The sequence below is a fragment of the Abramis brama genome, assembly GCF_963993115.1.
Source record: "Abramis brama genome assembly, chromosome: 6".
NCBI classification, from domain to species: Eukaryota; Metazoa; Chordata; class Actinopteri; order Cypriniformes; family Leuciscidae; genus Abramis; species Abramis brama.
This window is the reverse complement of record NC_139968.1, coordinates 17,043,482-17,055,337: the sequence shown is the minus strand read 5'-3', so window position 1 is coordinate 17,055,337 and position 11,856 is coordinate 17,043,482. Positions and strand designations below refer to the sequence as shown.

At 39.6% G+C, this 11,856-nt stretch overlaps 1 protein-coding gene across 1 annotated transcript; it reads right to left on the bottom strand.

The window, feature by feature from the left end:
- Window positions 1-613: 613 nt before the first annotated feature.
- On the bottom strand, window positions 614-11,638 carry LOC311085854 (sialoadhesin-like; the record flags this gene model as incomplete). The annotated part of the gene is made up of 9 exons (XM_084118471.1): window positions 614-750; window positions 9,296-9,397; window positions 9,490-9,512; window positions 9,642-9,732; window positions 9,818-10,027; window positions 10,191-10,517; window positions 10,630-10,854; window positions 10,934-11,284; window positions 11,590-11,638. 9 exons carry the CDS (start codon window positions 11,636-11,638, stop codon window positions 614-616), a joined length of 1,515 nt encoding a protein of 504 aa, XP_083974597.1.
- Between the last annotated feature and the right edge of the window lie 218 nt (window positions 11,639-11,856).

The window sequence follows — 11,856 nt, the reverse complement described above, 5'->3', positions numbered from 1 at the left end:
CATTGATGAATGTAAGAAGTTTGGAACCATCAGGACTCTTCCTAGATCTGGGAGCGATCGGGGGAGAAGGGCCTTAGTCAGGGAGGTGACCAAGAACACGATGGTCACTCTGACAGAGCTCCAGTGTTTCTCTGTGGAGAGAGGGGAACCTTCCATGAGAACAACCATCTCTGCAGCTCTCCACCAATCAGGCCTGTATGGCCAGACGGAAGCCACTCCTCAGTAAAAGGCACATGACAGCCCACCTGGAGTTTGCCAAAAGACTCTCAGACCATGAGAAACAAAATTTTCCGGTCTGATGAAACAAAGATTGAACTCTTTGGCCTGAATGGCAAGCGTCATGTCTGGAGGAAACCAGGCACCGCTCATCAACTGGCCAATACCATCCCTACAGTGAAGCATGGTGGTGGCAGCATCGTGCTGTGGGGGTGTTTTTCAGCAGCAGGGACTGGGAGACTAGTCAGGATCAAGGGAAAGATGAATGCAGCAATGTACAGAGACATCCGTGATGAAAACCTGCTCCAGAGCTCTCTGGACCTCAGACTGGGGTGACGGTTCATCTTCAAACAGGACAAGGACCCTAAGCACACAGCCAAGATAACAAAGGAAGTGGCTATGGGTCAACTCTGTGACTGTCCCTGAGTGGCCCAGCCAGAGCCCAGACTTGAACCCGATTGAACATCTCTGGAGAGATCTGAACATGGCTGTGCACTGACGCTCCCCATCCAACATGATGGAGCTTGAGAGGTCCTGCAAAGAAGAATGGAATAAACTGCCCAAAAATAGGTGTGCCAAGCTTGTAGCATCATACTCATAAGACTTGAGGCTGTAATTGATGCCAAAGGTGCTTCAACAAAGTATTGAGGAAAGGCTTTGAATACTTCTGTCCATGTGATTTTTTTTTTTTTTTTTATTATTTTTTTTTTATTTATTTATTTATTTTTATTTGTAATAAATTTCAAATAAACTTTTTTCACATTGTCATTATGGGGTATTGTTTGTAGAATTTTGAGGAAAATAATGAATTTAATTAATTTTGGAATAAGGCTATAGCATAACAAAATGTGGAAAAAGTGAAGCACTGTGAATACTTTCCGGATGCACTGTATATTTTCTAAATATTGTGTACTATCAATAAAGAGTGTCCAGGGGATGATGGAGGGGCACCAGGAGAATCTGCTAATTACTTGGCACCTCATTAACCTCATAAACACTAGGTCATCTTTCACAGGAATGCATGATAGTGAATACACGTCACAACACTTCCTACGCTACGTCCTACATCATACACCGGCATCCATCCTGTGAACGTGCGTCAACCGTTGCTGGAAGCCAGTTATTTTCTTTAATAAAGTTTTAAATATATATATTTTTACGACAAAACCGCACGGATTACCCTCAGAAGGCCTTCGTTTATCCCCCTGGAGCCGGATGGATTACTTTTGTGAAGGATGCATGCACATTTTTGGGACTTGAAGGAGGTGGACCCCATAACTTGACATTATAACCACTGAAAGACATTTTCTAAAATAACTGAAAATGTGTTCGTCTGAAAAATGATTGACATATGCATCTCGAACGACTTGAGGGTGAGTAAATCATGGGTTTAATATCATTTTTGGCCAAACTATCCCTTTAATCGTGTAACCGGATCTCCTCCCTGTATCACAAGACAGAATGTAAAGGTATATGATGTCTTTCTCTGACATACAGTAAATATAAAAAGCTAAAGTTCGATAAGAATGTCTTATATTTCAGCTGCAGAAAAACTCAAAGGTCAACAGAGATACAAATCTAAAGATATTTCACCCAAAAATGAAAATTGTCATCATTTACTCACCTTCATGTTGTTCCAAACCTGTATGAGTTTCTGAACACAAAAGAAGATATTTTGAAGAATGTTGGATATCGAACAGTTGATAGAGCCCAGACACACCAAGATGAGAGTGACAGACAAGTTCTGAACTTAAACGTATATCACATGAAAGCAGTTCACTCGATGTTAGTGTCTCCAAACTGCTAAGATACTCTAAGAACATGGTAGCCTATGCATGATACTTATACAATAAATGTTTCGATGCACTAAAGCCCTGCAGAGGTAACGCAGTTTATGGAAACATTCAAAATGGCTCACAAACCTATGACTTCATAGGCCAAATTAACTTGACCAGAAGGTGGCAATGTCTTCACAGTTAAGCAAAGTTGATCATGGAGGCAAAGAAGTCTATGAGCTGCATTGTTCTTAATCCTCATCACCAGCTTTTGACTACTTGTTAAATTATTTCCCACAATAACAGGCATCATTACTCTGGTTACAGTTATTCTATTGAAATATAAAATTAAAGTGCACACTAATACAAGTATAAAGTAATCATAAGGAGACTTCCGGTTTGGTGAGATGGCATAGACGCGTTAAGTCTCGCTCCCACTTTTTTTTGTCTATAATAGTTTTAAACCCCTACTATTTCTTCTACTTCACTACCAAGTGGGCAATATCTTTGTTGCATACATATTGCCATCAAATTAGGGCAGGTAAAACTACAAAACAGAGCAAAAAGGATCAGAAAGCCGAAGCGAGTGGAGACAACGGCAAAGAGGTTAACATAGCAGCCACCGCTAGCCTTCTTGAGGAACACTGCATCGCTCTTTCTGCAGACTTTAATACTGCCGTTTCAACACTCGAGGTAAAGCTACTGTAGACCAAATTCAAACTGCCGTGACGGACCATGCCTCGAAGATTGCCTCGCTCGAGACGCACGTAAATGCACAGGATGAGCACGTGCAAGCCTTGGAAACGACTTGCGCTATCCTAACAGAGAGCAACGCTAAATTGCTAGCCAAAGTCTGGTATCGCCGCCGGAATGTGATAGAGCCCACCGGTCGCTGTCTGATAAACCGAAGCCGAGGCAGAGGCCCAGACCTGTTATCATTCGGCTAAATTCCAACAAAAGGAAAAGATCATCCGCGAGACCAGAGCGAGGAGGGGAAAGCTTCACTACCGAGGCACACCTATCTCTATTTACAAAGACTATGCACCGGAGGTGATGGAACAACGCTCCAAGTACAGACAGGTGCTATCTGAACCGTACAATCTTGGCCTAAAACCAGCGCTGTTGTTTCCGGCCAGGCTTACTATCGTAACGAAGGATGGTGAGAGGAGAAGATTTGCATCGGTCTCTGAAGCCAAAGACTACATTGCATCTATTCGTCCTGCTGACCTCGAAGTGATTTATGGAGTAACTCATGACTGGATCGACTGACTCAAGAAGAAGCGGTATTAGTTAAATGCTTGGATTTCCATACTGACTTAGATGTGCGTATTATACATAACGTTACATATGAGAGTGGTTACTCTAGATCTATAACGTTAGATGTCTTTTATTTGGCATTATGGAGGTATTGTTTTGTATACACCCTTGTGTCCACTTAGTTCAGTGATTTAGTTCTAAATTTAGATTAATGTACACTTACAGGCGTACCAAATTATTATTATTACTTTTTCAATTTTAATTTATTTATTATTATTTTTCTCTCTTCCCTCTCCTCCCTCCATTAGGCCTGGTGTTTGTGGTTATTATATATATTTTATTTTAACAAATGTTTTTTTTTGGTCAGTCCATTCGTTTTTTTTGTTGTTTTTTTTTTACACTTTTTAGCCACTACACACCCAGTGCCTGAGAGACTAGTTTTACAGCTGTAGTGCCTACAGTTTGTGTGTGATGCACGTTGTATGACAGGCAGTACTTGGTTATTACACTTGTTTTCTTTTGATTAATTTTGTTTGGTTCTTAAGTCACAGGCTGGACTAAATACAAGTGTTATCCTAAATGGATTTGTGTTTTGCACCTTCTATTGCACCACACCTATTCTTCGCTCATAAAAATTTGCAGTGGTGCTTATAGTATGTGCCTATTTGAATATACATGAAAATGGTTATAAAGAGTATAAAAATATATTTGGTTTCTTCTCGGCGAATGTACATTAATTTTTGTTGTTTACTTATATACCGGTATTGTGTATGTATGTATGTATATACAGTGAGGAAAATAAGTATTTGAACACCCTATTTTGCAAGTTCTCCCACTTGGAAATCATGGAGGGGTCTGAAATTGTCATCGTAGGTGCATGTCCACTGTGAGAGACATAATCTAAAAAATCCAGAAATCACAATGTATGATTTTTTTACTATTTATTTGTATGATACAGCTGCAAATAAGTATTTGAACACCTGAGAAAATCAATGTTAATATTTGGTACAGTAGCCTTTGTTTGCAATTACAGAGGTCAAACGTTTCCTGTAGTTTTTCACCAGGTTTGCACACACTGCAGGAGGGATTTTGGCCCACTCCTCCACACAGATCTTCTCTAGATCAGTCAGGTTTCTGGGCTGTCGCTGAGAAAGCTCCCTCCAAAGATTCTCTATTGGGTTTAGGTCTTTTCCAGCAATTCTTCATCAACCTCTTTGCTAAAATCCCAAATAGCGACAATCATCATATACTGATAGGAGGCGATTTTAACCTAGTGCAAGACACAATTCTCGATAGATCGTTTTCCAAGCAAATTAATCTATCTAATTCTGCTAAAGTAGTTTTTAATTGCTCATCTCACCTAGGAATTTCGGACCCCTGGAGGTTTAAAAACCCCCAGAGTAAAGTTTTTTCTTTTTTTTCTCCGCCACACCAAACCTTTTCCCGGATTGACTTTTTCCTGATTGATAATAAATTGTTGCATCTGGTTACCGCTAGTGGCTATCACCCCATAGTTGTTTCGGACCATGCCCCCACCTAATCTTCCTCTTAGTGTTATCTCCCCATCACTTTGGAAATTTAGTTCTCATTTATTAGCGCATCATGAGTTTGAGAACTTTGTGGCCACTCAAATTAGTAATTACATTGAATTCAATGATACCCCTGAGGTCAACAGTGGATTCTTATGGGAAGCCCTTAAAGCCTTTGTTCGAGGTCACATTATTTCCTTCACTTCGTACATGCGTAAGGCTGAAAGGACTAAAAGGCAGGATATCCTAGACAAACTCCTCAAACTTGATGAAACTTACGCCGCCTCTCCCTCACCTGCCCTTTACAAAAAACGACTTCTGCTACAATCAGAATGTGATTGCCTGATGACTCATATTGTAGAGAGACAACTGCAGCAATCCAAGCAACGTTTTTTTGAACATGGCGATAAGGCGGGTAGACTTCTTGCCCAACAGGCCCGTGCAGCCAGTGCCTCTAGATTAATTCCAAGAGTTATGTCCCCTAGTGGTAATCTCAGTGCAGACCCAGCTGAAATCAACAGAGTTTTTTTAGACTTTTACATTAACCTCTATACCACTGAGCAGTCTTCAGCTTCGATAATGTTCCCCAATCCCTTAGATTCTTTAATATTTCCTAGAATTGATGAAGATTTGGCTAAGGAATTGGGCAGCCCCATTTCCCCCCAAGAAGTCAAAGAAGCGATTAACTCAATGCAAAATAAGAAATCCCCAGGCCCCGATGGGTTTACAGTTGAATTCTACAAGGCATATTCTACTTTATTAGTCCCAATTTTAGTGAGGATGTACAATAATTCATTTCAAGAAGGCCAACTCCCACCGACGCTGTATATCGCTTCTATATCCTTGCTTTTGAAGAAAGATAGGGATCCCACTTCTTGCGGTAACTACAGATCGATTTCTCTGTTAAATGTAGACTGCAAGATACTAGCCAAAATTCTGTCTCTCCGCCTCCAAAATGTAATGCCATCCATAATTTCATTAGACCAAACAGGCTTTACATTGGATAGGCATTCTTTCTTCAATACTCGGAGATTACTTGACATTATTTTCTCTCCCTCATCTAATACCCCTGAAGTCATAGTTTCATTGGACGCGGAGAAAGCTTTCGATAGGGTCGAGTGGGAATACCGGTTCTTTGTGTTAGGAAAATTCGGGTTTGACCCCAAACTCATTTCTTGGATACGGCTTTTGTACGCTTTCCCGTCTGCATCGGTATATACCAACGGTGTTCGATCGCCACCCTTTTTACTTCAGGGGGGGACACGTCAAGGATGCCTGCTCTCGCCTTTGTTATTTAATATAACTATTGAGCCCCTGGCCATCTGGCTTCGAAGTCACAATACATTTAAAGGCATCACACGTCATGGCTTCGTCCATAAACTTTCCCTTTAGGCAGACGATTTGTTATTGTACGTCTCCGACCCCATAGCTTCTTTCCCCCCTATACTATCTGTTCTAGAACAGTTTGGCTGCCTATCAGGGTACAAGTTAAACTTTCAAAAAAGCGAGTTATTTTTTGTTAACCAATTGGCTAAATCTCTTCCTCATTCTTCATTCCCCTTTAAGTTAGCCTTGGATGGGTTTAAATATCTGGGGATATTTATCACCGGTTCGCTTAAAGACACCACTTTTGGAAAAATGCAAGTCAGATATTGCTAGGTGGGGTTACCTTTCCCTTTCTGAAATAGGTCGTGCAAACCTTATTAAAATGTTTATTCTGCCGGAGTTTTTGTATCTTTTCCAGCATCTTCCAGTCTGCATTAATAAATCCTTTTTTGCTAATTTAGATCAGCAATTGAATGGATTCCTTTGGAATAACAAACCAGCTCGCATCAGGAAGTCAGTCCTTCAGCTTCCCAAATCTGAAGGGGGTTTAGCACTGCCAAATTTCCGATACTACTATTGGGCATGTAACATTCATAAATTACTATATTGGGTTGGCCTTAAAAGTTGTGCCTCTAGTCCGCCCTGGGTGCATGTAGAGATATATCTTCCTCTCGTTATTTACTTTCTAATATCTGCTCTCAGCTCCCCCTTGGGGTACACAAAATCTCAAGCAATCCAATAGTTATTAATACTATTAAGATTTGGCATCAATTCAGAAAACAATTTGGTGTACATAGAGCATCGATTCATATGCCAATTTCAAATAATCACTTATTTTCCCCGTCCCTTTCAGACAGCTTCTTTGATATTTGGGCAGCTAAGGGTATCTCTACCCTAAACGACCTGTATGAAAACGAAGTCTTCTTCTCTTTCTCTTCTTTATCAGCTAAATTTAACCTTCCTAATAGTCATCTTTTTCATTTTTTTCAAATGAGGCACTTTATTCAAAAGCTATTTCCCCATTTTCCCAATCGTCCACCCGAATCAGAAATTGATTCAATTCTCAACTTCGACTCTGGTCAAAGACGACTGATTTCAACCATTTATGGTCAAATAATCTCCTTAACCCCTTCTCCGATTGACTCCCTTAAGCTAACCTGGAAGCATGATTTGGGCATTGACATTTCCGATGACCAGTGGAAAAACATTCTCAGTTTAGTTCACTCTTCATCTATTTGTACTAGACATGCCCTAATACAATGTAAAGTGCTTCACAGAGCTCATTTCACTAATGCCAGACTGGCTAAATTGTTACCTAACAGAAGTGATGCCTGTAACAGATGCAGACAATCCCCAGCCGATCATCTTCACATGTTCTGGTCATGCCCGGTGCTATCAGATTATTGATCCGACATTTTCAGAACCCTCTCACAGGCCCTCAATTACACTATTGTCCCTAATTCTTTGACTGTCCTGTTCGGCCTTTCCCCAATCACATGTATACCAGCTACAGCGCACTGCATCATTGCCTTTACTACTTTGCTGGCCAGGCGTGCCATCCTCCTTAAATGGAAGCATACTTCTCTTCCATCACATGATGACTGGATAAGAGAGGTATTGCAATGCATCCACCTTGAAAAAATTAGACATTCTCTTAAAGGTTCGCTGAGATCATTTCATAAAACTTGGAGCCCTGTACTGACTACTATTGAAGGTCTTATCGGGATGTCAAGACCTCCTGATTAGACTTCTGGGGGGAGGAGGGAGACTTTTCTTCTTTTGTTTACTGTCTTATTATTATTTATTTATTTATTTATTTTTATTTTTTTCCGTTTACGTACTTTCTCGTCTATGTATTTACTAGTTTATTTATTTCGTTTTTTATTACCTACTTGTGAGTGCTACGGGTGGCCTTAGGGGCGGGGTGGGGGGTTGATGGGTGGGGGTCTATATTGCTGTGTGGAACTGTTCTGTTGATTTTCTTTTTCTTTCAGACACCTTGTTTCATTTTACATCTGTTGTAACACCCTTTATTTGTCTGCAGAAAATTTAATAAAAAAAAATATAAATATAAAATAATCATAAGATAAAGATAAACAGAACACAAACACTATGCCCCATCATTAGGATGTATCAATAAATAACATTTTTACAGAATTTTTTTATTTTTTTATTTTTTATTGAAATCGCTTCTTACATTTAGAAAAAGGAGGAAAGAAATGGATGACTAAAACCTGTACTAACGTTTTGTTTGATTATGAAGATGTGCAGTCATTGATAAGTCACTGTATAGACCCTTTTACAGTTGGTAAACATTGTGACGTATTTGTGTAGGCGGGGCTTAGCTGGAGGCAGAAAGATTCCTCTGGCCGCTTCACTAACGTTAGTTTGCAAGTTTTGTTAGCTTGTTTTTTAACAATGACTGGAGAAAATCCGATTTTTATCTTAATGTGCAAGGTCACTCACCGTCCAGGACCGCGATTGTTATTTGCAAAAGTTCATTTTAACGGACATCCCAGATTGGCTGGCATACATGCTCAGTCAATGGATGAACGATCTGACAGGATTAACGTCAACGCTACCTCCGGTTGAGTGGCCTGACTTCTACACCTACCTGATAGAGAAACCGAGGGTAAAGAGAAATTGAGGGCATAATACATATTTAGATGCCTATAACTGTACTAAATGGTCACAAGACTTGTGTGGTAGCCTACGATCCGCAGTTCTGCCTAGTCAGCGCCAAGGCCAGACAGAAGACGACAATGTAAAGAGTGACATTACGGTGCATTTTAATGATGTGAATATTGTCTAGAAATAAAAATTCCAGATACAGCATATACATATTTTAACTATGTATTTGATTACACTTTCTTACCAGGTTCTTCAAAAAGTCTAGTCACAATCAATCAAAACAATGTATACAATCATAGATGATTCACAAATAATCACAATAATTTAGAAAACATTATGCGAGAAAATTTGAAATTGGAGCCTGTACTCCGTCGATTCTTGCACCCAACAACACAACAAGATGACATTTAATAACGATAATAATAATTTAAGCTCCTTATTATGTAAACTGTTATTCAGTTTTCCGTTTGTTTTGCCTCCAGCTAACGCTGTGACGTAATTGTGACGTCGGCACAAAAGGGGTCTATATGACATCACTGTATCACTGTTGATAGTTCTGACTGTTGCTAGGTGATGATCTCACAATGGAAGAACACAATGACATCATCACTCCACCAGCTCTGATGGACAGACAGCAGATGAACAGATGTGGAACATCAGATTCTGAGATAAACAAATAGAAAGATATTAAATACATTTACTGTGTTTATCAATGCATGTCTTATGGTAGATTCTTTATATACATCATTTCTCACCTTCACTTTTATTTTCAGTTTGGCTTTGAGATTAGATGCATTCTGATCAAAAACCTGTTGAATCATAATTCACCTTTTTATAATCTGAATTCACTTAATTGTATTCACTGTTCATCATTCAATTGTGAATTTCACTGGATGTTTTTACTCACCACATCCACAGAGCCGCTATAATGAGAAACTGAGGTAAAAACACCAGCAGAATGACTGTATAATGGCTGAACGCTGTGCTGTCCACTGGATCTTCAAAACACAAAGAAGTGAATCATGACTATGAGAGAAACAATCATTTCAGACTAAAGCACACGTATCATGAGAGATGTGTCACCTTCTACAGCACAGGAATACTCTTGAAGCTCTTCATTGCTGACTGAGTCCAGGTACAGCTTGTTGGCTTTAGTGAATCCATCCGTTACCAGCCGTCCATTCTTGTACCAGATGTAAGTATGTTTGTTGTTCAGAGTGCATTTAGTTAAACAGCTTAATATCACTTCTTGTCCCTCTGATATAATGTTTGGGCTGCTTATCACCTGCGTATCTGAAAAACAGAGTTGAAGTATTTAAAGTTCGGCTTAACATTGATTTTGACTGACAAGAAAAAAAAAAAAAAAACTTTATAATTGTAGTAGTATTCTTGATGGCAGTAAATTTTCTGTGAATCTTCTCATTAAAATGTTATCAAATCCTTCATGATCAGTTACCTGTAACAGTAAGAATGACTCCAGGTGATCCAGAGTATGTTCCTCCTGTCCTGTCAGAGATGATCCTGAATTTATATTCTCCAGAGTCGGTCATCTTGAGCTCTTTGATTCTCAGTGTGTTTCCCTCATAATCCACACGACCAGCGAACTGATGCTCCTCACGCAGATCCGTGTAGTGACCAGGAGGACCGTAATGCCAGAATGTTTTACTTACAGTATAACCAGAGGGATGTGAGTATGTGCTGGAAATATCTACTGTTGAGCCCATCAAAGCACAGACTCTTCCAGAGGAGTAAGACACATCCCAGCAGCCGCTCTTAGAAATACCTGAAAGAGTCACAGAATAACATGCAAAACTCACACTTACTTTAAAACATGTTTAAATATACACATGGAGGAACAAACAGTACCATCATTGTGTGTATTATTTGACACTCACACACAGAAGAGGAGGGATGTTTAAGGTTAAGATCAATAGAACAGGAATATCTGCCAGCATCTGTGCTGGGTGACACACGCATGTCACGAGACTCTGTATGTGTGAAATACTGTCCATCCTTCATCCAGTAATACCAATATTCAGAGGTGCAGGAAGAATCACAGGTCAGATTTACTCTCTGATCTCCCGGGTCTGTAGATCCAGGATTAATTCTCAGCTGCAGTTCTGAATTAAAGTAAAAAATAAGAAAAACTTCATCACATGACAAATGAAAACAGATGAAGTGACCAGAATCTAGTTTCACCTGTGACTGTTAGATTGAAGGCGGCTGAGCTGAGACGTTTAACTCCATCCTTCATGATGAACATGAGCTGATATTCTCCAGAGTCTCTCTCTCTCAGGTCTGATATTGTGAGAGTTGAATACATGTAAAAGAACTCCTCCTTCACCCGTCCTGAGTAGTCCAAGTCTAAATTCAAATCTTCGGGTTCATCATTCTTTCTCCAGTTTGAACTCTGTTTCCGGCTGAACCAGAACACAGTTGTGATGTTGTTGATGTTGTAAGAGCACTTCAGTGTCACTTCATACCCCTTCACTGCACAAATATTCTCTGGACTACAGGACACAGAGGTCCAATGGTCCAATGTTATGAAGCCTGAACAAGAAAACATTTCATTTCTGAGATGAATTTTACATACAGACAGAGGAGAGATCCAGTCCAGACTCTGCTGCTCACACACACCCAACCATGATGGTGATGATCAATTTAGTTCAAAAAGTATTTTTTTAAATACACTGACATTGGAGAACAGTGAGGAAAGTTAAACTATTCCAACATTCAGACCTACTGGACATTAAGTTAAAATCAAAACACTCACTTTTGGAACATGTGAAAGATAATTAGAGCCACATTTAAATTAAAACATGACAGATGACAATAAGACACAATAATTCTCAAACCTGTATTGTGCAGCAGCAGCAGGATCAGAGGTAAGAGTCTGAAGTTCATGTTCTTCACTTTCTGTACATTCAGATGTTCAATGAAACACACAGAGCTGCTCGTCCTGAGAAAAATAAAACACTCACTGAGTTTGACTGAGTTTACAGTCAGAATCATGAATACAGTAACACACTTCAGAAAGTCATGCTTAAAATGACAGATTTACCTACGTTACGTGTTGCTGTTGTTCTCTGATGTTAGTTGTAGTTTCCACTGTCTATTTTAAA